Source organism: Emys orbicularis, chromosome 7, assembly GCF_028017835.1.
Source record: "Emys orbicularis isolate rEmyOrb1 chromosome 7, rEmyOrb1.hap1, whole genome shotgun sequence".
In the NCBI taxonomy this organism is placed as follows: Eukaryota; Metazoa; Chordata; order Testudines; family Emydidae; genus Emys; species Emys orbicularis.
Window position 1 is genome coordinate 43,739,380 of NC_088689.1, and position 27,918 is coordinate 43,767,297.

The following is a 27,918-nucleotide window of genomic DNA, read 5'->3' on the forward strand; positions in this document are numbered from 1 at the left end:
GTCATACCATGCTGGTTACTGGATAGGAAAGTCCATATTCACACTTACCATTTTGCAGGTGAACATCACTTTGCTGGACATTAATGATAACTATCCCATGTGGAAGGATGATCCGTACTTCATTAACCTGGTGGAAATGACCCCCCCGGACTCCGATGTCACAACGGTATGTGCCATGACAGCCAACAGAATGCACCCTCTGAATCCAGAAGCACAAAGAAACTAGTTTTAATCTTTGTGCTGTCTGGACTGACTTTTAGCATGTGTAATATTGAAGGGCTGATGCCTTTAACTGGAGACAAAGATCTGTGCATGCTTCTGCCTTGCAGTGCTGCCAGGGTACCTCAGTCCTGTTATACCAGCCCTGAGTCCTGCAGCACCTTTGTATATGTATCTCTCCATCCTGACCTGCCATCTTCTGTCCCCTCCATCGTGCCAGCCCTGGCACTCTCCCAGGCAGGAATTGGCACACTGTGCCAAATTCATTTTCGCCGCATTCACTGTGTTTGGCCCAGTGAAGAGAACAGTTATTCTAAGAAGTCTGTTCCTTTAATCCAATGGTGTTCGCATGGCCAGAGAGTGGATACAGCCAGGAAATCCTGGTGCTTAAAGTCATGGAGTTAACAGGCCTTTGTTGAAAGAAAAACTGCAGTTTGATTTTAAAAATGCAATAACCACATCATCTGGTTGGATCAATCACCAATAAGGTTAAATGGTTATAAACTATAATGAATGAGACAGCCACCATCTTGCATATCTGCTGAGAAAATTTGAATTGCTGTTTAGCAGATGAATACGGGAATAAGACTAGAGGCTTTTGTGGCTGATTAAAGGCAAATTTTGCTGTCTATTAAAGGATTTTCTTGTTAATTTAACAATGGTTTAAATGTCTCCACAATGTTTTGTACCATTTTCTAATAAATATCAGTATGACCTTAAAACAGAAGTCCCCAGCCATTCCACTCATGTATCTACTAAATAGCAGTTGCTTTGTCTCAAGCTACTTGACGTCAGTGGGACTCCATGTGGGTGAGAGGGTCTGCGTGAGCAGATCCAACTGCAGAAGAGGGGACTCTATCAGCTGATTGGTTTTCCTGCTGGAAAGTGCCAGTGAAATGGCAGCTCCAATTCAGGGACCCCAGCACTGTTTAAAATTATGAAGATCTCAGCATCATGGCAGATACTTCTCATTTAAAAAAAATGAAAATTGAAGAGTGGGTCCTTAGCTGGGGTAAATCAGTGTAACCCCACTGCCCTATGTGGATTTGTCCATTTGCACCAGCTGAGGATCTAGCCTGGAGTTATCCCACGTACTTGCTTCCTCTAGTAAATATTCATTTAGCAATCTAAAGCCCTGATCTTGCCAAGACTTATACATGTGCTTAGCTTTATGTTCTGTAGGTAATCTCATTGAAGCTAATAGGACTATTGTTACAATGCAGAAAGTTAAGTCTTTGCAGGATCAGAGCTTAACGTGTTGAGACTACAGCAATCACTGCAGTTTCCTTACAGATAGCGCAGGCTCTCTACAGCATGAGACTGGAATCTGATCCATGTGCAGTATGGGACTTGAACTTTGTGTCCTCCACTGTGCATCTGGGCCCTGATATGATTATAAAGGCATGAAAGTCCATTTGGAGAACACAGTCCTTGAACTGCAGCCATGCTTCCCACCCCAAGCATGTTGCAGTCTTTCCTCTGCGCGCGTGTGTGTGTGTTTCTTTAAAACAATGTTTTTGGCTAACTTCTGCTTTCCTAGCCTCGCCTGTGACCTCCCTCAAGGACCTCTCTGAAAGGCATTGATTTAAAGTCTTTCAAATCTCTTCAGCAAAATAAAAGAGAGGAGGAGAGAGAATTATTTTCCATCATGCTGGGAGAAAAATGACGGGCGTGAAACAGAAAATAAATGAGGGAAAAGTGAAGAGAATCCACAAAATCATCAAACAGGAAAGACTGGGGGAAAAAATCCTGTAGTGAAACATTAATCTTGGAGCAGGAGGGGGAATGGATTCCATTCCAAGTCCACCTTGCAGAAATTAACTCTGCATTACCGTAGCTGGCCTATCTGCTTCCCCTTCCCCATGGGGGAGCAAGTTGTGCTTTCTGAGTGCACGATTCACTTGGGCACATGGCTGTGGCTCCTTCTGCATCTGTTCTTATTGGGAAGAATCTGTCGGCAGCAGGATATGGGAAAGCAGAGGGGTTTAATAATATGTTAAATTATTATTATTTATGCTGAGCAAATATAATGTATTCCTGTGTAATTAAAACGAAGCATTGTGGCTGATAAAGGCAAACCGGACTGGTGGTTTCTATGGCATATTGGCTTGTAACCCTTTTCTCTGCCACTGTATCTCTGCACTTGTAAGGACACGCCTGAAGGAGTTAGAACAGACACTTAGATCACATGGAGAGACATTACCTGGGCAGGGGCTGGCTGGGCTTCCTTCCATCTCAAAATATTCTTGTGCTCTTTGTTACTATGAAGCTTCCATCAATGGTGATCCTCGGGGACAGGGTACTGGACTTGTTGACCGTTGGTCTATTTGTATGGAGCTTGAGGACTGGTAAAAGCTATGATGTTGCAGTTTCCACTCTGCCCATAATTCCACCCATTATCCATTCCATAATTTACAATACCTACATTGTATAGTATAGCACAGTGTTATGGTACACTTCTATGTATTTTGGTGCATTACAATTGTGCTCAGGGGCCCCAGTCAGGGCCTTATTGTGCTAGGTGCACCATTGTAAAGCACCTGGCATGTTTTGGGGCACAGTACAAATAATAAATCTCTGCCATTGGTATTGCTGTGGCATCCAGTCAATGTTATCTGCCATTTGTGCTCTGATTTCTGTGTAAAATGGGGGGAGGTGAGCAGAAAGATTCAGGGTTTAGAGGTTTCAGGACTGGCCCCTAAAGATCAACTGTTGCCAGTTGGCAAATCCTCCAACTTCTATATCCCAACACAGATGAGCTGTAAGACCAAGGCCCTGCTCCTTTGTGGCAATTAAAACTCTGATGGAACTTTTTGTAAATTAACCCCAGTGTCCATATCAAATTGCTGTGGGGGTAATTTGTCTGTCTGAATTCCCCCTGCAGTTTGAGTCGGATGCCGTATTCTTCTCTACTTACTCTCCTAAATTGGTGTATGGGGTTGCTGTGCTCTGTTACAGCACCCACCTTCCACCCAAGAGAGAAGCTGCACTTAAGTGGTGGGCAAATAATCCTTGTCTACTTCACAGGGATATTGGGCAGGTTGATTAGTCTCAGTAAAATGCTGTGATGGAAGGTGCCATATAGGGGTTCCATATTTCTTTTCCATTATTTTTGCTCTGTAGGGATGTCTTGTATGAAACAAAATCTGTATTTCTTCAGCATGCCACTGCTCCTGCTGCTTATTCCCCACTGAAAGTCATCTTGCATTTGACATCACAATTAGTTGCTGGAAAAATAATAATTATATCACCAACATAGTACTAAATCAGGTGAGTGACAAGCAACAGGAGCAGTGAAGTCCTAAGTAACAAAGTTTTTATTTTTATGTAAATGTCCCTGGGAATTAAAAACTCCGAGGGAGAAAAATAAAACAGAAAATGTCTGACACAGAAGAGAATGATGCCTAAAGAGGGTTATCTTCAGAGTTTCCCATGGGGCAACACAAGCTCTTTAGTGCACTTAATTTTTTATTTCTTTTTGGTTTGCTTTAATTTCCTTTTCAGTTTTTCATCTCAGATCCGAGAGTTGACTGCGTGGATGCGCTGTACTGAACAGGGTTCCCTTGATTTAGCAGACTGACATCTGCACTTGGTCTCTCCAGGTGGTTGCTATTGACCCTGACCTGGCTGAGAATGGCTCCCTTGTGTACAGCATCAGGCCACCGAATAAATTCTACAGCCTCAACAGCACCACGGGGAAGATCCGGACCACGGGGGTCGTGTTGGATAGAGAGAACCCAAACCCCCAAGAAGCTGAACTGATGAGGAAGATCATGGTCTCCGTCACTGACCGTAAGCTCCAACTCAGTTATTCTGCTCCATGTTGCTTCTCATTACTTACTGTATGCCTTTGCCATTTGTCTCTCCTGTTGCTCCAAATATAGGATTTATCTATTTTCGCATCCTGTTTCTTCCTCTTTGTACCATTATCAAGCAGAGTGTAAGTTACTGGAGTGGCATAATAGAATTCCCTTAAATTATCATGCTGCATAATTGTTTTTGACATAGCAGGACTGGTAGCAACCACTGTGGCTAAGGTTACATAAGCATTTCCATTCTAACCTTCTGTTTTCACTTGCATGTACTTTTCTGAAACTTTCACATATCAAGCTAAAATTTTCCAAGTCTGTTCTCTGCTTGAAGGCAACTTAGGGTTTTTTGTTTTTGTTTTTATTTTGAGCAAATTAGATGAGCCATTTCTGAGGAGAAGAATGGGGAGGGAGGGGAAATACTTGCCCAATTATAAAAAAAAATACAATTTTTGTGATTTCGTTTAACAGACCAGACAAATTAGATGAGAGAGGTGAAATTTGGCCTGGAAATAGCCCTTACTGAGGAGAAGTGCTTTTGAGCGCTGTGGTGAAAACTGGGTTTTCTTTCATTGAGTTATGACCAGATTGTACTTTGTGCATGTACAGTGTGTTTCGGAAGGATTTGCTCACTCAGCGTGTACAGTGTGCAGCTGGCAAAGGCTGTGGTGTTTGCACACATGGTTAATTTAACTGGGTCCTACAAATCAGAAGTTAGGGAAATTTTAAGAGCCTTTGCCCCAACCCAGGCATTCTCTGTAAGTGTTTGCGGCAGGGCTTTTATAAACCTCCTCACACCCATAAGAAGGATATGAGAGGAGCTCCTCTTCTGCAGACTGTAGAAAGTCAGCAGGAGGGGACCTCTGCTACTGCACGCCATTCAAGGGGAGCTGCTGTCATGTGCAAGAGGGAAACCCTGCTTCTGTGTTCTATATCACGAGGGCTGCAGCCCCAGGCTGGTGTCCCTTCTTTGGGGGTTGTAAGATCCCTGGGGCACAGGGAACTGCTCTGAAGTCAGGCATGCCACAGCCCTTAAGGTCTGCAGGAGAGGGGGCTCCCTCCTGCCGGACTTGCAGGATACATGGGGCATGACATTCCAGTGATCTCTAGCTAAATAATGTTATTTAGGGGGAAAGGGCTGCTGAGTGATTAAAAAAAATCTTTTTCTCTGAAAAGAATATCCTATGAGGACCGTTTGTTTTTTAAATTTAGTTAAATGAACATTCTGGTTGCACAGCTAAGTACTCAAAAGTCAGGCAATGACAAAGTAAGGTTGTATGTAAGCCTTAACCCTGTCCCTTCCATGTTTGCATTACTACTGCACAGTGTTAATTACACCAGCACACATTTTTCAGCTGCGCTGTATGATGAGGATCATATAAGAACATAGACATTTTTTGTTCTGCAACCACATACACATATTGTCATCACATTGTCTGCTGTTCCCAGGGGATTATTTTAAACGGTTAACTAGCTCTGATGATTAGTTTTCAGCCTGGGGACTCAGTATCTGAAGTATGTGGCCTGCCAATTCTAGTCCTAGTGGTATCTCTGCTAGATCCAGCCAGGGGAGAATCATACTACGTCACTCTCCTTCCGAAAGAAAGGTGACCCTGTCAGTAGAACTGTCAGTGGCATTCGTTCTGGAGGATTTCTGCCGTTAACCTTGCTTGTCGATTGAAGTTGTGCCTTTCCTGCAGGTGGGAGACCGCCTTTACGGGCTACTGGTAGCGCCACAGTTTTTGTGAATTTGCTGGACCTCAATGACAATGACCCCACCTTCCAGAACCTGCCTTTCATTGCTGAGGTCCCTGAAGGCCTTCCAGCAGGCTCCTCCGTCTTCCAGGTGAATGTGCTGCTTTCATCATTTCTGTTTCAACCTGTATTTTGTAGTGGTGGTGTAGCCGTGTTAACCTGTATTAACCACCATTTGTAAAAGTGCTATGGAAGTGCCAGTGCTATGGAAGTGTTTAGTATGATTATCATTGCTGCATTTTGGTGAGAGCCTTCTGTGAAGTCAGTACCCTCCCCCAGATAAATATGGCCAGAGTCAGCAGCCAGCATTATATAAAATGGGGATGCCGTAAATGATCATTCATTTCTGAGCCCCAGACTCCATAAGACAGGCAATCTTAGGGACCTAACCAAATGCCAGGAGACTGGCTCAGGTTAATTTACATGCAATTGTGTTGGTGATTAAGGGGTTATTTTCTCCTCACTCAACCTCTGTCTCTCGCTGGCCGCTTTCTCTGTGAGAGAGGTGTGTGTACAGTTGTTTAAGCACAGGGCTAAAAATGGGGAACTCCTGAGCTCAGGTCCTGGCTCTGTCACTGTCTCATGCTGTGGCTTGGGGCAGGTCACTTGCCGTCTCTGTACCTCCATTTCCCCATCTGCAGAAAGGAAACATCAATATTAGCCATCCAGGAGTTGTGCAGGGGTTAGGTAATGTTTGCCAAGCACTCGCTGTAAGTACTAAGTAGCAGAACTCCCACTCCTGGAACCTCTCCCCACAGATGTGACACGGATACTTTAACTCAAGGGGAGTACATTTCACATGCAGCCCTGTGTTGTCACAGCATGGGTTCTATGTACTGTAACCACTAGCAGATGTGACGGTCAAAGTACCCTTTGTGTTTAACTCAGAGTCTGTGGGAAATGGAAACTCTCGCTCTCTGGGTCTGAAGTTTATGTATTTTTATTTTATTTTGACCAAGGCAACACATTCAGGACTCTAATATGAGACGTGTGATGTTGGTTTCTTTCTCATGCTTGTTTCTCCCCTCCATCCTCACTAGGTGGTGGCCATAGACCTGGATGAAGGTCTGAATGGGCAGGTGACCTACCGCATGCAAGTGGGCATGCCCCGAATGGACTTCCTCATCAACAGCAGCAGTGGGCTCGTCAACTCCACAGCAGTGCTGGACAGGGAGAGGATCTCCGAGTATTACCTCAGGGTGGTAGCAAGTGATGCGGGAGTACCGTCCAAGAGCTCCACCAGCACCCTGACTGTCAGAGGTGACTGCAGGGCTGAGCATCCCAAGGCCCTTACACTCACCCCAACACTTGGCGTTCTTTCCTAGACCTGGTTGTTTCCATACCCCTAGTCCCAGAATCCCCACTGCCATGCATCGGGAGGGGGCTATCCTCGTACTGCTGTCCCCACATGGTTTGGGTGTATATCTTCCTCATAAGTGAGATCAGCTGGGGTGCTCACGCTAGCAGTGCCCAGACATGAGCACTGAGACAACGAAGGCATGGCACTGTCAATGGGGGTGGGGGGAACCTAGATTTGTGGATCTGTTTCCTCCGTTGCTCTCACAGCCCTGGCATTTCTGTTCCTTTCAGGGTGTGCTGCAAGGACAGTCTGTTTACCTGGATCTTTGCCTGAAGGGGACTGAGTTTCTGCGTTGCTTGGGGGTTGGGTTCTCAGAGCTGACATTTTGTTAATTAACCTAGTGTTTTAATTCATGTGAGTTTACTTAATAGCCATTCATAAGCCTAAGAACAGCCATACTGGATCAGACCAATAGTCCATATAGCCCTGTATCCTGTCTCTGACAGTGGCCAGTGCCAGGTGCTTCCGCAGGAATGAGCAAAGCGGGGCAATTATTGACTGATCCATCTCCTGTCATTCAGTCCCAGCTTCTGGCAGTTGGAGGTTTAGACATAACTGGAGCATGGGGTTGCATCCCTGATCATCTTGGCTAATTGCCATTGCTGGACATATGCTCCATGAACTTACCTAATTCTTTTTTTAACCCAATTATGTTTTTGGCCTGCACAACATCCTATGGCAATGAGTTCCACAGGTGGACTGTGCATTATGTGAAGAACTACTTTCTTTTGTTTGTTTGTTTTAAACCTGCTGCCTATTAATTTCATTGGGTGACCCCTAGTTCTTATGTTATGTGAGGGGGTAAATAACACTTCCCAATTCACTTTTTCCGCATCATTTATGATTTTATTAGCCCTCTATCATATCCCCCCTTAGTCCTCTCTTCTCTAAAATGAACAGTCCCAATCTTTTTAATCTCTTCTCACATGGAAGTTGTTCCTACTCCTAGTCATTTTCATTGCCCATCTTTGTACCTTCGTCAGTTCTAATATATCTTTTTGAGATAGGGCGACCAGAACTGCATGCAGTATTTAAGGTGTGGATGTACCATGGATTTATATAGTGGCATTATGATGTTTATTATCTATCCCTTTCCTACTCGTTCCTAACATTCTTTTAGTTTTTTTGACTGCCGCACATTGAGTGGATGTTTGCAGGGGAGCATCCACAATGACAGCAAGATCTCTTTCTTGCTTGATAACAGCTAATTTAGATCCCATTATTTTGTATGTATAGTTGGGATTATGTTTTCCAATGTGCATTATTTTCCACTTATCACCATTGAATTTCATCTTCCGTTTTGTCACCCAGTGATCCAGTTTTGTGAGATCCCTTTGTAACTCTTCACAATCTGCTTTGGACTTAACAATCTTGAGTTATTTTGTATCATCTGCAAATTTTGCCACCTCACTGTTCCACCCCTTTTTTCGGATCATTTATGAATATGTTGAACAGCAGTGATCCCAGTACAGATCCTTGGGAACCCTGCTATTTACTTCTTTCCATTGTGAAAATTGCCCATTTATTCATATCCTTTGTTTCCTATCTTTTAACCAGTTACTGATCCATGAGAAGACCTTCCCTCTTATCCCATGACTGCTTGCTTTCCTTAGAAGCATTTGGTGCAAGACCCTGTTAAAGGCTTTCTAAAAGTCCAAGTACACTATATCCACTGGATAACTCTTGTCCACATGCTTGTGGTCTCCTTTCAAGATTTCTAATAGATTGGTGAGGCATGATTTCCCTTTACAAAAGCTGTGTTGACTCTTCCCCAGCATATTCTGTTTGTCTGTGTGTCTGATAATTCTGTTCTTTACTATAGTTTCAACCAATTTGCTTGGTACTAAAGTTAGGCTTAGCAGGCTGAAATTGCCAGGATCGCCTGTGGAGCCTTTTTTAAAAATAAGTGTTACATTAGCTACCCTCCGCTCATCTGGTACAGAGGCTGATTTAAGTGATAGGTTACATACAACACTTAGTAGTTCTTCAATTTCATATCTGAGTTCCTTGAAAACTCTTGGGTGAATACCATCTGGTCCTGGTGACTTATTACTGTTTAATTCATCAGTTTATTCCAAAACCACCTCTGTTGACACCTCAATATGGAACAGTTCCTCAGATTTGTCACCTAAAAAGAATGGCTCACCTGTGGGAATCTCCCCTATATCCTCTGCAGTGAAGACCGATGCAAAGAATTAGTTTAGCTTCTCTTCAACTACCTTGTCTTCTCTGAGTGCTCGCTTAGCACCTCGAGCATCCAGTGGCCCCACTGACTGTTCAGCAGCCTTCCTGCTGCTGATGTACTTAAAAAAAAAATTGCTGTTAGTTGTTATTGTCCTTAGATAGTTGCTCTTCAAATTCCTTCTTGGCCTGCCTTATTGTACTTTTACTCTTGACTTGCCAGAGTTTATGCTCCTTTCTATTTTCCTTACTAGTATTTCACTTCCAATTTTTAAACGATGCCCTTTTACCTCTAACTGCCTGTTTCACTCTGCTGTTTAGCCATGGTGGCATTGGGGTTTTTTTGTTTTGTTGTTGTTGTTGTTGTTTTGGTCCTCTGACAGTTTGGTGTATTTTTGCTTGTTTGTTTTAATCTGGTGCATATGTTTAGATTGAACCTCTATTATGGTGTTTTTAAATAGTCCGCATGTAGTTTGCAGACATTTCACCCTTGTGACTCTTCCTTCTAATTTTCATTTAACTAGCCTCCTCATTTTTGTGTGGCTCCCCTTTTCAAAGTTAAATGCTATGGTGGTGGGTTTCTTTGGCATTTTTCTACCTACAAGGATGTTAAATTTAATTACATTGTGGTCGCTAGAGCCTATGTTAAATATAATTAAGAAATGAGAAAAGAAATAACCCCAGAGTTCCTTCAGTCCAGTGTGTGGAAGGATCTTTGTCTGCACCTATAGCCCCAGCATCCTCTCTGCCATGCACCAGGAGGTGGCTAGGCCATCTACCTCTAGGCTCCAGATTCTCTTCCCTCCTCCCCTGGGAAGCAATGGGAACTGTCTCTGTATGTCTGTCCCTCAGAATGTCTCCTGTCCTGTGCTGATTGAGAATCTACTTGTACTGTAAACTCTTGTATGCCTTTCAGGGCAGGAATGGTATTTTCATTCTGTGTTTGTAAAGCACCTAACACAATGGGGCTCTGATCCTGAGTGGTACCTCTAGGCAACCCCTCAGTACAAATAATAAATAACAATAAAGGAATTGTAAAAATGGAAAGTTCAGAACAGTCACCAGTGAAGGGATCTGTTTGAGAGCTTGGTAGTTGGCAGTGGCCTTTTAAGAACAGCAGACTAGACTGGGTGCATAGGCAAGGGGCATACTTGACCCTCTGCTGTCTGTTACAGTTCTGGATGTGAATGACGAGAACCCCACCTTCTTCCCAGCTGTCCACAACATCTCCCTACCTGAGAACATACACCGGGACTTCAAAGTGGTCCGTCTGAACTGCACTGACGCTGATGTGGGTCTGAATGCTGAGCTCAGTTACTTCATCACTGGTACCAAATATTCCTATGCCTTCTTATCTCTGATATATCTTGACTGTACCGTTAATCTCTGTGCAGTGGAGAACATCAATCTATCCTTAGACCTGTTCCAGAGTCATGATGCAAAGCACTGTGGGTAAAACATATGCAAATCAGACAGCCAAAGGGGCTTTTCATCCTGCTGTTGCTTTGCAAGGCTGATTTGCTTACATTTTCCTATGATGCTTTGCAAATGACTGAAAAACTGTTTGAGGCTGAGAATTATCTATGCTTCTTCAACCTGAAAGCGTAATCAGTTGTGTGTGTCTGCGCAACATGAGCATGAGGGCTTGAAGCAGGAATTGTTGGTCTCCTTTGCAAGGTCAGGTGAAGCATTGCCAAGGGAGCTGTATTCAGGCAGGCATGGAAGATGACATGAAAATGTGCCGCCTCCTATCTCGTAGGGCACCGTTGATATAGCTGTTAGATTCAGGTCCCTTTCCACTCCCATTTTTCTGGAATATTCCTGTCATAACTCCAACTATTCCTAGCACTGAGTAGACCAAACTCTCTGGAGGGGAGGTATGAGCTGTGGCTGGCCACAGTGACACCCAGGGATGGGAAAATAGATATTTGAGACTCCCCCTTATTAAGATGGCTCCACCCCCATGGAGTAGTGGGAATGCTGGCAATGGCATGGGGACAGAGGAGCTAGAGGGAGTGTGAATGTGCTGATGTGTTCTGTATGGGAGAGGTGGAGAAGGATGTTTTGGTTTGCAGAAGTGGCGCTTGTCTATTCGATGGCAGTGTTGTTGTGGCGTTTGTAGGTGTTGTTGGAGATGGTGCTCTCTGAAGAGTTTGCTGTCGTTCTGATATACAAGACAGAAAGTTTGTTGTTCACGCTTCCGAAAAGCTTTGGAATGATGTTCCACACATAAGCGCTGCTTTCTCCAGAGGTTCCAAACGTTGTGCATTATCGCCCTCTTCTGTACAGAAGTGATGATGATGCCCCAAATTTGTTTAGCTTTATATTAGCTTTAGCTATTAAGTAGTCCCATCCTTTAGCCGGGAAAGAAGTGCTATACCTGCATTACTTCTCTGCATTCTTCTTATACATTCTGATTTTCACTCATATGGTTTTGATTGAAATCAGAACCAGAACTCTTTTCAGTTCTCCCTCTGCCACATCTTCCCTCTCAACATCATAAAAGCAAAAGGATTGGCTTAGCGCAGCTGTGAGATATGCAACTAAGTCATAAGGCACAATTCATTTACAGTGCATTTATGGTTGGAAGCATGTCTGTAAAAATAGCACCTTATACAAAATACCATATTCCCCCCTCCCAGGTCGAATCTGCTCCCATTACTGAAACAAACATGCTTTTATTTCTGTTAATACTGCAGAGCCAACAGAGTGATGGGAGAGCAAACTGGATTCTAATCTGCCTTGTGCGTCATCACCAAAATAGTCAGTTGAGTTCTAGTTGCAGAATCTCTAATACTGAAAGTGAAGAAAAAGGCCAAAAATAAACCCCACAACTTGGTCTTCACATCCCAAGCTGAGTTTTCTGCACCTGCAGTTTAAAAAAAAAAACCCTTCCAGTACTTTGACTTGCAAAGTGAGCACATGTGACTTGGACATGAAGAGGGAAACACAGAGAAACCAGTAACATCACATTATGCTCACTCTTCTTACTATAGCTGCACTGTGTTTTGTCCCACAACCCTTATGGTCCAGCAAGAAAAAAATACATATGTGTTTCCCCATGGACACTATGAAAACTGTATGAAATGACCCACTTTTTTCTTCAGAGGCAGAAAGTCTCCATTTGGACTTTTTTAACTTAGCACAGCATTCCCCATAACCTGTGTTGGGCTGTAACCTGTCTAATAAAGGCCCTCGGCCAGTAGTTGGAGGGATGGGGAAAAGGGACCCGTTTACTTTAGCAGTTAGTGGCCCGTTCATTCTTTACCATATAAAACACTCCCATCTTCTTCCAAAGAGTGCAAATACAGAGTTGTTCTGGTATATCCGACTGAGTCGCAGATCAGGTCATGCTGTGTTGGTTTGCACTGATTAATCCATAGCATTGTGACATTTGGTTTGTTACTTGGGTAGCAATGTGTTGCGCTGAGTAGTGTGAGGGATTGAGTTAATTGCATTACATTGGGCAGCCGTGAGGGTTGTGGGAAACATGCTATGTTTCATACAGTTGACATAATTTGGTTGCGTTACCTTATCCAGTATCCTGGAGACTGCTTTCTTCATGTGATCTGGCAGAATAGGTACAAGACAATGTTGTGCAATAATGATTTTAAAAACATGTCTTCCCAACAACTTTCAAGAGCCAAACAGCGTAATAATTATGTTGTCATCCATTAGTTGGAGCCATAACTAGAAAGCACTCGTTGGTTTTACTGTGGTGTTTTCCCAATAATATACTGGTTAGGTTTCCAGTCACTTTTTAATTTGTGTCTGTTTTCTCGCTCTGTCTTTGAAACATTTTCATTTGCTTTTCTGCAGGTGGAAATCAGGATGGTAAGTTCAGTGTTGGCTTCAGAGATGGTGTGGTCAGAACAGTAGTGAATCTCGACAGAGAAACTATGGCATCATATACCCTAGTTCTGGAGGCCATAGGTAAGGATTTCCCTTAGTTTTTGTTTTTGTTATTCAAACAATCAATTTAGGTTATATACAAGTCTTCTTTGGGGTGCATTGGAGAGAGAGAGAACTGTCTGCCAGCACCATGTAAATCAATGTCAGTAGATGTGTTTTAATAATAATGATTCATATCCCACTTCTGTTAATATATCTCAGCCCCAGTGTGGAGGGATCTGCCTTGACTGAGTGGTAGGGGGATTCCTTATTTGTGTTCATTCAGTCCAGGGCTTTCCCTGCACTGCTCTACTGTGATCTGGGGGGAAAAGCCCTCCCTCGGGTAAGGAAACAGTTCAATCTCTTGTTACTGTATATCCTGCTGTAATGAAAATATTCACTATGGAGTTATGGTGCAACAATATCAGTCTGAAAGTGCCATGCCAAAACCTGGTTCACTTGCTGCCAGTTGACACTGTGGAGCCAGCTGGCATGATCAAAGGGACTCAGTGCCAACTATTTTCTGACCATGATCACCAAGGGTTTACAGTTCTGTGTTAGTTTATAGGAGCCTTGGCATTCTTTGGAAAGGGAGATCAGTGGCAAAGTAGGGATTTTCTATAGACCACAAAATTGTTGGAATGCATGTGAAAACCAGATGATATAGGGGGCGGAACAATATTAGGAGACCAGCAGTTCCCAGTGTTTGCAGCTGTGGATAATATTATCTCCCTCTTATGGATTTTGGCCCCCTTCTAGCTTCAGAAGCAGAGGAAACTCCTCTGTCTCCTCCCATCTCCAAAGAACCCCATGTAGGGTTACGTTGGCACTTGGTAATACAAGTCAGCTGGATATTTAGTGACCATTTCTGAAAGAACAAAGGATAAGCACTGATCCTCAGGCAGTTATCAGAGTGTCTGTCTTTCCACATTGCCAGGTCCCCTGGCCCCCAGTTTGCTGTACTTAAAACTGATAAGTGTTAAGGTATGTTTTTAAAAACATGTTAAATTCTTATTTCCCATTGCTCATGGTAACCCCTTGGAGTCTTGAAACCAAACTGCATTTTCATGCCATCTTTTTGTTTCCTGCATTGTCATGCATATTGATTTATGCTGCTGCATCAGAGCTGGGCATCTGATGCTGTTTTCCTATTTTTCTTTTGGTTAATTAAAAAAGAACATTTGCCTTAAAAAGGAAAAATAATTGCATGGATTTTGAAATTGCATAGATGGTGAAGAAGAAAAGAGAGTTTGGGGGCAGAGAGAGAGAGAAAATGTGGGCCTCTTACTTTTCAGTTTCTTTAATGGGTGATTAATTGGCCACTCCGTGTAGAATATAGGTGTGTGTGCATTTTTTATGATGCCATAGTCTGTTTCCCTGTGGAAGGTGTGGCAGAATTGGAGCTCCCTCATTTGTGGCCTGCCTCTTGGCGTAAGAAGAGGAAAGGCCTTTTCATCTTGTAGAAATGTAATCCTCAACGACTAGTCAACACCTGACAAGAGAATTATGTGCTTCCTGTCTGTGAGAAGGAGAGAGGTGAGATGGACCCCCTTGTGTTTTCTGTTCTTCACAGACAATGGCCCCACAGGGAACAGGCGGACTGGGACAGCCACCGTGCACATCACTGTGCTAGATGTCAATGACAATCGGCCTATCTTCATTCAGAGCAGTTACGAGGCCAGTGTACCTGAGAACATCCCAGACTCCAGCAGCATAGTGCAGGCATGTATCCCTCCTGTTCCCCAGGCTCCAAAGGTAGAGTGTTACTGTGTGAAAGGGAATCTCACCTCCCTTCCCTCTTGCCACGTTCTGACTGTTAGCTGGAAAGACACAGATGTATAGAACTTAACAGATCTTTCCACCTCTGGCCATGATCCATCTCCCTGCTAGTCTAGGATTATTCCTTACTGTACACTCAGTAGCCAGTCCTTCCTCTCCTTTGATGGACTAAAAACACCAGAGAGAGGCTGGGAGAGAGGAAGCTGGGCAAGTGAAGTCATTCGTTTTTTGGATGCTGAGCAGAGACATGGAATGGGAGGGAACCCTGGAAGAGAAAAAACAGGAAACTGCTTTGCCCCACTTCTTGAGAAAAAAACTCTGCTTGTGAAAGCCTCTTCTTTTCTCTTTCTTTGGCTTTTCTTTTCTTTCCCGCCCAGCTGGTATATGTGGCTAAGGACACAGCAGCAGCAGAGCTGCACTCTGCAAGTTTCCAGTCTGCTTGGATAAAGTAACATTTTCCATGGTGAGGAGGGAAAGGAGACAGGCCTCAATAGCAGGCAGCTAGTGCCCCAGAACAGAGCTGCTTTCATTGCAACACTGGCTGAAGCTGCAGTGTCTTTTCTCTCCTCCCAGTGAGCTAAGAGGCTGAGACGATATAGAAGTCTTCAAAGAGAGAGAGAGAGGAGTTTGGAGTCTCATTTTTATTTTTGTTTCCCCTTTGGAACTAGCCATCAGTAGAGCTGAATGGCTGAATGACCCGGGGAATGAATGCATGTATTCACTCAGCCTCTGAAGGTTTCCAACCTCACTTCAAATCCAAATGTTTTCTGGAGTGGGCACTAACGAGTCTTTGCAGTATGCTCTGTGAGGCCTTCTTATGCCTTGAATGCATTTCTTAGTGCTGGAAAAGAGGCAGTGAGGTGACAGGGCTTTGTCCGTCACGTGGAGGGAGAAGGAGATGGCAAAGTGATTCGCTGGGGAAAAAATAGTGGAGCCTTTCACCTGTTGGTCACTAGTTGAATCCCACCCAGGTTGGTAGTAACTGAAAGTCACTATCATCTGATGGCCCTTATCAAAGGTGCCATCTGTGAAAGGAGTTCCATCTGAGTAGTTCCTAGTGGACATATGACCCTACAGAAAAAAAAATCACAAGTGGTGCTCTTGGTTGTCTGAATTTTAGCTTTTTATGTGCCTGGTTCTGGGTTATGCTGACTGGCTTTGCTGTGCCTTAGCTATGCTGCAGTGTTATTTCTGATGTGGGTAGTTTTTAAATTATGCCAGTGTGCTCAGAGCATAACAGTAGGTTCCCTTTTTATTCTGTGCATATACATCTAAATACATAGGTAGAGAATCCAAGGATGGAACAGGCCTGGAGACTAAGTTGCTCTTTTACCCTAGAGCTGATCCCTCTAGATCAGGACCAAGTCACGTTGCCAGGGCAGCGTGGGAAGAAGTACTGGGCTCTGTTGCTGCCCATGTTGTGCCTGTTCTCTGAACTCATATGGGACCCTGCTCTCCAGGTTGTCAATTCAGCTCCACATCCAGAAGCAAACTTTTAAAAGATATAATCAGTAAAAAATGGATGACTCCAGCCTTTACCCCCCCATGGATGAAAGGGAAGAGATTGCAAAGCATGTCTGATTGCCTTGAGGGAATAATGACGACATTCTTAGTTATGGGGCTGGTGACCAGTCTGTACTTGGACACCTGTAACTCCCAGGTTCTTATGGGTAAGGGTGGAAATGTCCCTCTCTCAAGTGTGTGTTCACGTACGCCTGCAGACTCCTCTTCGACCTCCCACTTCCAGGCAAAGACCAAGAATTATAATGCTGCACTCAAGCCCCATGAAGCTCTCTCGTAATGCATTTTCTTTCCACCTGTCCTGATCTTAGGGTTGGCTAGGCGACAAACCAGCCCCGGTGAAGTTAGAGCAGCCTCCAACTTCCAGGGACTGGGGACTGTGCTGCTGGCCCAGGATTGCTGAAGTACATTATTCTCCATCTCTGCCCCTGCTGCACTGGCCACACCCTCTGTACCAGGAAGTGAGGAGCAGGTGGTATAAAGCTCACTGTGCAAGTTTTGCAGGGCTGAGCATTCACCCACGCAAGGGGAATCCTCAGTTTCCCACATAGGCCAGACTACAGGCTTCTTTTGTGCTACTCTGGAAACACAAAGGAACCTTGGTGGGTGCCAAGGACTTCCCCCCATCTTTGTAACCAGCCCTCTCCCTTCTGGAGGAGCAGCCACAGCATTAACTTTCTGCTTCGGGGTAATGTAGTGATGCTGTTCAGACCCCCTACGGGAAGTCAAGTAGTTTGCACAATCCCATAACTTAACCCTATTTTCATTCATTTGCTGGATTTGCTCTGGGTGAGCATAGACTGATCATGCTTTACCTTCAAAATGTGTTTTATTTTGTTTTTCCTAATCAAACTTGCCAGGCCCCTGTCTCATCACGTGGATTAGCCCCTTTTGATGAGTTTGAAACAAAAATATGTTTGCAAATCAAAAGATGTTTTTAAACAGAAGGAACATACATGCTTGACAATTGCCCTGTGTTTATGCAGAAACTGTTCTGATTGCCTGTCTTTTGATAATAACATATTGTGGAGCAATACAGTAATAACTAGGAAACAAAACTGAACCTGGTAGTCATGGCTTTCCTACAGAAGACAATACAATGTTTTCTAGAATACTCCCTGAAATGAAATGCACATGAAAGTCTGGAAAGAAAAGAAGGTGGTAACCCCAGAGAATTTGCCTGTAAAACAGGCTTTAATGACCTTCCAGGAAAGCTTGTTTTCCCTGAAACAAAACCAAAGGGAAATGAAATACATTAAACTGGATTTAAATGATGTCAGAGTGATGATATAAACAAATCCAGGAAACAGATAATTTTGTGGGTTTTGTTTAAAATAAATGTTTATAGCTGAGTAAGTTAAAGAAGATGCATTCTCCTTTCCCTTAATGTTTCCCTGTGTTTTAAATTGTGTGTCATGAACCCTTAGGGCTAAATGGGAACCTAACAGTTCTCATTGTTCTCAAGATGCTAGCTGGAAAGAGTGCTGCTCCATTGCTAGGCACTGGGCACTTTTGAAAAAATGGCTACTTTATTTAAGTAGCTAAATGGGAGCGGTCGGGTGTGGAGCTTTTTGGAAAACCTGGCCCTAAGATACTAACATGCTATTTTTATACTGCTTTTTTAAGAGAACCCCTTTGTAAAAGGGAAGGCAGATTACCGTGCCAGTCATATGTCCTTCACAGCAGAAATGAGGGGCTCATCCTTGCACAGTCAACTTGCCAGTTGAAACCCTCCAAAGACCCTTTTAATGCATTCACAAGCATGTTTACCTGATCCTGCTGCTTATTTATTGAAGTGGTTTTTCAGTAGAGATTTGTGGAGTCCATGATTACATAGAAACGTATAACAACCTACGGATTATATCATTGGGATGAGTACATAGACATTACATGGTGAACAGAGAGTGAGTGCAGTCAAGCTTATTTAGCACACACCTGCTTAGGAATAGGCCAGCTGAGAGAAGACATTTTCCATGCACAAACTCCAAATCATTACAGAATTATAATGAGGCCCCAGTTCCAGAATAAACCAGCTAAAAGAATAAGTTTACAAGGGCACGAAAATGTAAAGTAAAATAAAAAATGTAAAGGAATACATCTGCTTAAAAGGAATACACTTCTGTAATAGCTTTACTCTGGGTCACTCATCTTAGACGTGGTGTTTGTTAGCCAGTGAGATTGTTGCTCTCTTGCCCAAGTCATTTGTTACAGATGTTACATGACTTACCCAACGTTCTTCAAAAGAAACCAAGCAGCACCTTCTGAGCTATCTGTAAAATCTTCCCGTGGGTGTCATTTGGACCTACCCCTTTCAGGCCAGGAAACAGGAACCCTGAATATTTTAGTTGCAATATTCAAGACACATATTAAAACTGAAGTAACACAATTTCACATCCTCAAGTTCCATTTCTCACTGCGTCCCAGAAAGGGGCATTGTTAGTGGTTAAAAGACAAAGATCCCACGGACCCCAGTGTTAGAAATTCTCAAGGCCTCCAGCAGGAATGCTTAGAATAGCATTTATTTCACTTTCCTTACTAGTATTAAAGGCTAGTGCTTAAAGCAGATGGTGCAAATAAGTGAGCCCTCAAGAAAATGTTTTAATTTGGTGTATTGGGGGGGGGGGGATGAGCTCCCTATTCTCTGTGACCTAGAGAGGGATCCAGTGTCCCCACTAGTTTTTTCCCTTCTTTGTCTTCTCCCTGACAAAGCCCAGGCGTCCTCCACCGCAAAAGGAGATCAAACAGCACCCTTTGGAGCCCAGCTTGTATGTCCTTGTTTTAAAATGGCACACGTGTTGCAAGTGAAGATTGAAGGACATTATTGTTTCCTAGAAAACATCCAGACTGACATAACATCAGCATGTTATGTTGTTACCCAAGGTGGCAGTGATGTATCACAGCATTGCGGGGTGGCGTTGGTGGAGGTGAGGGAATGTGACACTATGGCTCAGCATCAGGCCATGACCTGTTTGTCCCAGAGAACAAACTTTAAAATGGTGGCAGCCCAAGTGCCACTCCTGAATCAGCCATTGATGAATGTTTGAAGGGAGATCTGGTCTGAACGCAACACCTGCAAGACACTTCCTCCCATCACCTCCTTGCAAATTCAATACAGTGCCTTGCACTGGGGCTGCTTCCTTCCACCTATACTGGCTCAGGGTATATACAGTGAACTGAACACGGCCACTTAGCCACGGCCCCACACCTACAGGAACCATGTGCTTCTTCATACGTAAAACAGCTGCGTTTGGGGTCTTTATCTGACTTTGGCAAAACCTATGAGAGCTTCTATTCTCCATGAATTAAGAGCTGTAATGGCTAAGGCCTGGTCTACACTAGGAAATTAGGTCGGTATAACTATGTTGCTCAGGGGTGTAAACAATCCATACCCCTGAGTGACACAGTTAAACCGATGTACCCCCTGACCCTAGACAGCACTGGGTCAATGGGAGAATTCTCCAGTCGACCTACCTACTGCCACTCTGGGAGGCATAGTACCTACGCCAGGCCTGCACAACATGCAGCCCATGTGGGCTCACTGTGCGGCCCGCGGGGGTTGCGTAGATGGGCTCACTGTGCGGCCCGCAGGGGGGTGAGTAGGCAAGCGGCGGGTGAGGGAGGGGGGCTGAGTAGGCGAGTGGGCGGGCAGTGGCGGGGAATGAGTAGGCGAGCCGGGCGGGTGGAGGGCTGAGGAGGCGAGTGGGCGGGCAGTGGCGGGGGGACAGGTGAGCCGGCGAGCCAGAGGGGTGGGGGGCTGAGGAGGCGAGCAAGCAGGCAGTGGCGGGGGGTGAGTAGGCGAGCCGGGGGAGGGGGGCTGAGGAGGCGAGTGGTGAGTCGGTGGCTGACCTGTTCTACTGATCTGGTCTGGCTCCCATCCCCTCTCCCAGGGCCGTCTCCAGGCACCAGCAAAACAAGCAGGTGCTTGGGGCGGCACATTTCTAGGGGCGGCATTCTGGCACTGGCCATCATAGATGCCGACTCTGGGGCATGGGGAAAAAGTGCCCTCGCTGCCCCAGCTCGCCTCCGCCTGCTTCCCTGAGTGCGCCGCCGCCGCTCTGCTTCTCCCCCCTCCCTCCCAGGCTTGCCGCACGCGAAACAGCTGTTTAGCGCAGCAAGGCTGGGAGGGAGGAGAAGCCGAGCGGTGGGCGCTCGGGGGAGGCAGGGAGGTGGAGCGGAGGTGAGCTGGAGCGGTTCCTCTACCCCCCCATTACTTCCTGTGCCCCCCCCACCCTAGCTCACCTCTGCTCTGCCTGCTCCCCTGAACGCGCCGCTGCTCCGCCCTCCCTCGCCTGAGAGGGAGGGGGGAGAAGCGGAGCGGCGGCATACCCAGGGGAGCAGGCAGAGCGGAGGTGAGCTAGGGCCAGGGCCGGCTCTGGCTTTCTGGCCGCCTCAAGCAAAAAAAAAAAAAAAAAAACCTGTGGTGCGGCCGGAGCCAGGGGGACTCCCTGCCCTGCAGATGTGCCCCGGCTAGCCGGGGGAGGAGGAGGAGGAAGCGGGGGGAGAGAGAGAAGGGGGGCGGCCAGGGCTTCAGCGGGGCGCTGCCCCGCGGCCCCTCCGGCCGTGCCCCCTGCCGGGAGGGCTCTGGTCTGGTCAGGGAGGTCTGCTGGGAGGGAAGGACGCGGGCTGCCCTGCCGGGCTTGCTGCAGGGCGCTCCCGTCCTCCGCGCCGCCGCTCCCCCCTACAGGGCGGCCGGAGCGGAACAACAACAAAAAAGCGGCCGTGCCTCCTTAGGATTGGGCGGAATGCCGCCTCCTACAAGCTGCTGCCCCAAGCACCAGCTTGCTCGCCCGGTGCCTGGAGCCGGCCCTGGCTAAGGCGGGAGGTCACGGGGGGGCCGCAGGAAGCAATGGCGGGGGAGAAATGCGGCACGCCGGGGGAGGAAGCGGTGCTGGGGATTTGGGGAAGGAGTTCGGAAGGGGTGGAGTTGGGGTGGGGCCGGGGGCAGAGGGGCATGAAAAAGAAAGGGGAGGCGGCCAAAACATTTTTTGCTTGGGGCGGCAAAAATCCTAGAGCCAGCCCTGCCCTCTCCAAGGGTTGCAGCTGTCTGGAGGTGCCTGCCTTCCATGCCTTCCTCATTCACACCTCATTCATTCAACAGGGCAATTGATTACAAAGTGGGGGGAAGATCTTATTCTACTTCTAGCAAAAAGACATTTTTCTTTTACCTTAATTATACTACCTTAGGGACCCGCTATAACATATTACCGAGGTTCAATACTGCTGTTTCGGTGGGGCGGCACTGGGGAAGGAGGGTTTGTTTCCGCGGGGCAGGTGGCGTGGGGGGGGGGGGGTGTTTCGGCGGCACTGGGGGGGTTGTTTCTGTGGGGTGGGGGGTGTTGTGTTTCGGGGGGGGGCTGGATGGCGCTGGGGTGGGGGAGGTTGGCGGCGCTCGGGGGGTTTCGGCCCTCAGCTGTTTTCTTTGGAGTAATATGGCCCTCACCGCTTTACGAGTTGTGCAGGCCTGACCTACGCTAATGGGAGAGCCCCTCCCGTTGTTGTAGGTAGTGTCTTCACTGAATCCCTATAGGAATGCAACTGCAGAGGTGCAGCTGTGCCACTGTTGTGGTTTATGTGTAGACATACCCTAATGCTTCTGTTTGTGAAGAGAAGGCAAATATTTTAATATCAGCGTGGGCACCCCTTGGTCTTTATAGTAAAAGAGATGGAGGAAAAACTTCAAACTACCAAAACTTGGAGAAATAGACACCTTAGCCCCAAGGAGACGGAGCTTTAGAATTAGTTATGCCTTCTGTCAAATGCTTTCCCTAGCAGATGTTGCTGGTCTTATGGCACTCACTGCTGGTTAGTTCCAGATTGTAGGGCCCCAAGAAATAGTGCCACATTGGTGTAATCTGGTTCCCTCAGCCAGTCTTTACAAACGTCATGCTCCCACATTGTGGGCTGTGGAACTCCTTTAGAGATTTCCGTAGGTACGGGAATCGCTGCCACTCTGCTCTCCCAAGGTCTCTGTCCTGACACTGTGCTCAGCAAAGTGGTATTGGATGATTTGAGATCTCATTGACAGCAGTGAATGGGGTGTTTGTGCAATGAGGTGAGTTGGTTTTTGCAGCAGAATGGTGGAGAAACAGCTGTCACATTTTAGTGGACTCCATGAAGTCCCAGTCCTGGGTGGCTGGTGGCATCCTTGAGCAGGTCCGATGGCACTGGGAGACAGGCTGGGTCCGCCTGAAGCTGTTTATGGAACGCCTTAGGGAGCCCAGTCGCTTCCAGAACCTTAGCTGTGGTTCACTGGCATCCTCTGGGTGGTAGGGCATGCACTCGTGTGGCCCATAGCGGGCCTGGTCGAGTGCTGTTGGTTTGCAGAGAGTGATGAAGATGAGACAGGTAGCCAGGAGGAGAAAGATGCAGATGAGTGCGATGATAATAGGCAAAGGGTCTGGCTTCTCCCCTGGGGGCATGGGACTTAGTGGGACCAACTTGGTGGTGGTTACAAGGAATCCAAGGATACTAGGTGTTGGAGAGGTCTCATTCCCAACATCCTCTGTGTTCATCTTTCCTGCAATGCAGAAGATTATCAGAAATAAGATGATTTAAACTATTACCATCTAGAAGCTGTTCCATAGCTGAGGTAAAATTGACTGATGGCCTCAGTCCATAGAGGTGCACACATCACCAAAACCACCCTCATGACCAGGGCCGGCTCCAGGCACCAGCCCACCAAGCTTGTGCTTGGGGCGGCACCTGGAGGGGGGCGGTGCGGCCGCCGGGGAGAGCGGGGCCACGGCCGGGCTCGCCGCCCTCCCCCCGCCCTCTCGCCGCCCTGCCCCCTGCGCTCTGGCCGCCGGGGGGAGAGCGGAGCCCCGGCCGGGGCTCGCCGCCCTGCCCCCGGCGCTCTGGCCGCCGGGGGGAGAGCGGAGCCCCCGCCGGGGCTGGCCGCCCTCCTCCCAGGGCTCCGGCCGCCCTCCCCCCGGCGCCCTCCCCCCGGCGCCCGCCCCCCGGGGGGGGCGGCCGGAGGCTTTTTTGCCTGGGGTGGCAAAAAAGCCAGTGCCGGCCCTGCTCATGACTGGTGCCAGTTAGCACTCATGTGGGTAACATCAGCAAGGAGGACAACGACTACTTGGGATTAGAGATGGAATGACCTTCTTATCCTTAGAGGATGGTTCCTCCAGAACTGGGCTGAGGCACATCAGTGGGCCAGTGTGTGAGAGTCATGTCTTATACGTGTTCCTTGGTTAAGGAGAAGACTTCAGTTTGCTAGGCTGCCAACCCAGCACCTTTCACCGGTACTAAAATGCACCTAAAAACATGATGCAGGAAGCTTCCACTGGCCCCAGTAAAAGTGAGGGTAGGGGAAGTTTCCATGAGGCCCATCATCACATGGGCAAAGTGCACCTCTTTGCATTCCACTCGTAACTCTGACACCTTCTAACAAGCAGCTGGCTTTTTATTTTTAAGAAATTGAATTACCCTGGCTGATAGTCCAGAGTTTGGACTCTCTAGAAATGAAGTACGGGGCTGGAAGCCTGTGAGAATGAGGTTATGGAACTGTTTGTTCCAATACACCAGCAGGGACAATGCAACAAAAGGTACCCTATTGTGGGATTTAGATCTATTAAATACAGTTTCTGTGCCCTGAACTAAAATACAAGATATAAAACAACAGAGCCCCCTGACAGGAATATCTGTTAAAGGGAATATATAGCCACATACTGGTATGTGGAGCAAAATGCACCCCTCCCCCATTGCCCCGGGTAATTAGCATGTCACATCTCTAGTGCTACTATTCCAATAGAGCTCCATTATGTAAAGCTCAGCAGCGAAGAGTAAGGAAGGCAGGGCCAGTGCAAGGAAGTTTCCCGCCCTAGGCAAAACTTCCACCTTGCGCCCCCCCCCAGCCCTGCAGCAGCTCCCCCCCCCCCCCGCCCTGAGGCACCTCCCCCCGCGGCAGCTCCCCCCCCAGCCCTGAGGCGCCCCCCCCCCCCGGTGAGCTGTGCGGCACTCCCCACCCAAGCTCACCTCTGCTCCGCCTCCTCCCCGAGCACGCCGCCCCCGCTCTAATTCTCCTCCCCTCCCAGGCTTGCGGCGCCAAACAACTGATTGGCGCCACAAGCCTGGGAGGCGGGAGAAGTGGAGCAGCAACGGCGTGCTTGGGGAGGGGGCGTAGGAATGCTGTAAAAAAAAAATTAGGGGCACCGCTTTTTGGCGCCCCCAAATCTTGGCGCCCTAGGCAACTGCCTAGTTTGCCTAAATGGTAGCACCGGCGCTGAAGGAAGGGAATACTAGAGCTGGTCGAAACATTTCCATGAAAACATTTTTAAACAGAAAATGTCTTTTCAATTCATCAGAATTTTTCATCAAATATAATTGGGGGTTGGGGGAAAATTTTGGATTTTTTCAATGAAACTCCAGAAAATGTTGCTACCAAGGCCATTCTAAAGGCATTTAGTACAACCATGCAGCTATGTGAACTCAGTCTCAAACACTCATTTTAACATTCGGATGTATTTCTTTTCATCACTGAGCTGCTTGGATTTTCAAGAAATATAAGGGCTGGGTAAATATTTTTAAAATTATTATTAATTGGTTTATTATAATTATATTACAGTAGCCCTGAGAAGCCCCAACACAGTAAATAATACATGGGGCCACATAGTGAACAAGAAGGAGAAAACAAAATCTTAAATAAGCAGTTCATCAAGTGAGGACTGTCTATCCTGTGCACTGAATGGGGCAGGGTTGCTGTGGAAAAAATAGTTTGTAATCATGTCATTTAAGACTCTCACATAATGCATATGCACAGGAAACCTTAATTCTGGCATTTTCTTGGTTTTGAGTGCTAGACTTTGCAAACTTAGTAATGTTATTTTTATGTAGTTTTTATGGATAATGTCCTTGTTTTTTTTTAAAAAAAAACGCGAACTGAAAAAACAGAAATTCCATCATGTGGCATCAAAATGACACCCACATGCATTGTCAGCGGGGATGGACTCAACCGCATGGACCTGAAGTAATTGATAGCAATAGTAGGTTGTCATCCTATATGTGGATGAGCAGAAGAGGGAGATGGGACTCTTTGCCAGTGGGTTTCATAGATATTACTGTGATTTTTTTTGAAAGGCTTATAACATGGCCAAATTGAGGCAGATTTTCATGGGGATGGCAAAGGCACAATCCCTGACAGAAAGGCCATCTCCTGCCAAATTTCAAGTCTTTGCTCCAAAGGGGAGTTAGAGCTTTTCAGAGAAAAGGTCTCAAGAATTTAACATGAGCAAAACAAAGTATTTTTCCATAGCCTCGTTCCCAGAAATGGGTGACCCATTTTGGCTGAAATTTTCCAAACAAATTCAGTCTGAGGCAGACATCCAGTAGGGAAAATGTCAGCCCAGATGGTTGAAGTTTGACAAAGTTATAAGTAAGTGAAAACAGGGACTTATAATGCAAAATGCCTGGTACACTTAATAATAGGCAAGGCTGCCCCCTGCCTATAATAAGCAAGACAGACAAAGGAAGTATTGTTATCCCCATTTTACAGATGGGGAACTGAGGGACAGAGAGATTCTGTGGCTTGTCCAAGGTCACACAGGAAATCTGTGGCAGAGCAAGGAATTGTACCTAGATCTCCTGATCCCGTTCAATGCCTTAGCCACAAGACTATCTTTTTCTCTCTCTTTGTCTTTATAACCCTGTTTTTCATATCATGCTAATGAGTTAGTTTCCTTCAAAATTTTTACACCTTAGCCAGCTTATAAAAAAATTTCCCCAGCCATGCCCCCTACACCGAGGACCAGTAAAGGAGTTAGCTTAGGAGCAGCTACAGCAGCTCGGTATCACTCAGGAATCCCCCATGCTAGTGGAATCCTTCACAAGCCATCTAAGCCAGCATTATTGTTGCTTTGCATTGCCAGAGCAGTGCAAAGCAGCCATAGCTAGGCCAACATCTAGCCCACAGATAAGAGTTAGCCTGCAGTTGGTGGTTTTCAGTGGAATTGCTGGTAGCCATTGTTAAAGAGGCAACTCCCAGGTGTAAAAGTCAGTGGAGGGACTTAACTATATAATGAATTTATCCAAACGAAAGTTGAATCAAGCAACATGCACAGAACGATCTAGGATATTTCCCACGTATATCCTTGATGATTTATATACGAAGCTAACATTTAAATGGCTGTTTCTATAGAAGCTTGAGGCTTATGCTGTTGCAACAGTCATGGTGGACAGTTATCAAGATGGCTGTAGAGGAGCTATCCAACTCACAGTCTAACTCCCGATTTCTGTGAGAGAAGCAGGAAAAAGTGAGTGTGCTAAGTCATGCTTACTTGCAGCTTTTAGTTTAATCCCTACATCCAATATAGAAAATCCATTCTGCAGGTGAACTACACTATATCCTGACACCAGTGACACTGAGAGTTGGAAAAATATTCTGCTGCATATTTCTACAGAGATTAAATCACTATTGCAAAATGTTTGCTATGCAAATACTCTAGGTACTAGAATGGCACAATATGCAATCATAACATTTTTAAATACATGAAAATATAAAAACCCACAATTTTTTAAATTGTCTATAAAGCTTTAAGGCATATCTATTAATTATAATAAAAAAGACAACAGCATTTTACATACATGCACTCTCTCTCTCTCAATCATTCAGCAATCACATTATATTCCAGCATTAATAGTGACTTAACCAACCAGTCCCTAAAAATACTTGTGGCTGACGGTGTCTATTTAGTATGATGAAGAACATATGGTGAGTGACTAGACTTAAGATTCAATGTACACAGCTATAATTCAGTCCCCCTGTGACACTGTATCAGAATCTCATTCGCCTGGATCGCTTCTTAGGCCCATTTATCTTACTAAATGTCATGTCAGATCTGAGGAGGTCCCTTCTCCCATCAGTAGAAGCCTTTTTTCAGGTTGGTAAGATATGTGTTTGCTTTTGTTTCAGCCTCTGCCCTTCCCGCTCCTTCTGGTGGTGGTTCTCATGAAAGAGGTTTATTCACAATTCTTTCAGATGGAGAAACTTCCCTCAATACATGTAGGGAAAAGCCACCACATTCCCTGTAGTTTCCAAAGCTGCCCTGCTGCAGCCAAAGCAGCTCAAACTTCACCTGGAGAGCTCCAAGAAAACCACATGAACCGAATTATCTACACAAGATCAGATTATTTCCTTTAGCATGTGGCAAAGTGAAGGGTCAGTAGTCATTTTCACAAAGTTCAGATGTGCTTCTGAAGGTTTCCAGCTGCCTACCTTCAGTGGAAAGATTTTTCATGTTAAAAAAAAAATGCAAACTTTCCAGACTTCACACCCCTCACCCTGGCATCACTGCAGTGCTACCACAACTCCATTGGAGAAGTGGCTGAGGGCCCCCGAGGGATACTACCAGGATTATTGTCAGTGTAGTGACCCAATGCACTCCTTTCACATGGCCTCAGTGGCAA

General features: G+C 46.0%; 2 protein-coding genes across 2 annotated transcripts in view; one reads left to right on the plus strand and one right to left on the minus strand.

Moving 5' to 3' along the window:
* The window catches only part of CDH23 (cadherin related 23), a 547,959-nt gene that overhangs the window by 382,977 nt on the left and 137,064 nt on the right, over positions 1–27,918 (plus strand). Inside the window, exons 21-27 of the mRNA XM_065408191.1 lie at positions 59–166; positions 3,822–4,011; positions 5,729–5,874; positions 6,824–7,043; positions 10,500–10,652; positions 13,144–13,257; positions 14,789–14,937. Coding sequence (XP_065264263.1) covers positions 59–166; positions 3,822–4,011; positions 5,729–5,874; positions 6,824–7,043; positions 10,500–10,652; positions 13,144–13,257; positions 14,789–14,937 — 1,080 coding nt within the window. The remainder of the gene's footprint in view (positions 1–58; positions 167–3,821; positions 4,012–5,728; positions 5,875–6,823; positions 7,044–10,499; positions 10,653–13,143; positions 13,258–14,788; positions 14,938–27,918) is intronic.
* C7H10orf105 (chromosome 7 C10orf105 homolog) lies at positions 22,608–23,027 on the minus strand. The gene has a single exon (XM_065407144.1). It carries the CDS (start codon positions 23,025–23,027, stop codon positions 22,608–22,610), a length of 420 nt encoding a protein of 139 aa, XP_065263216.1.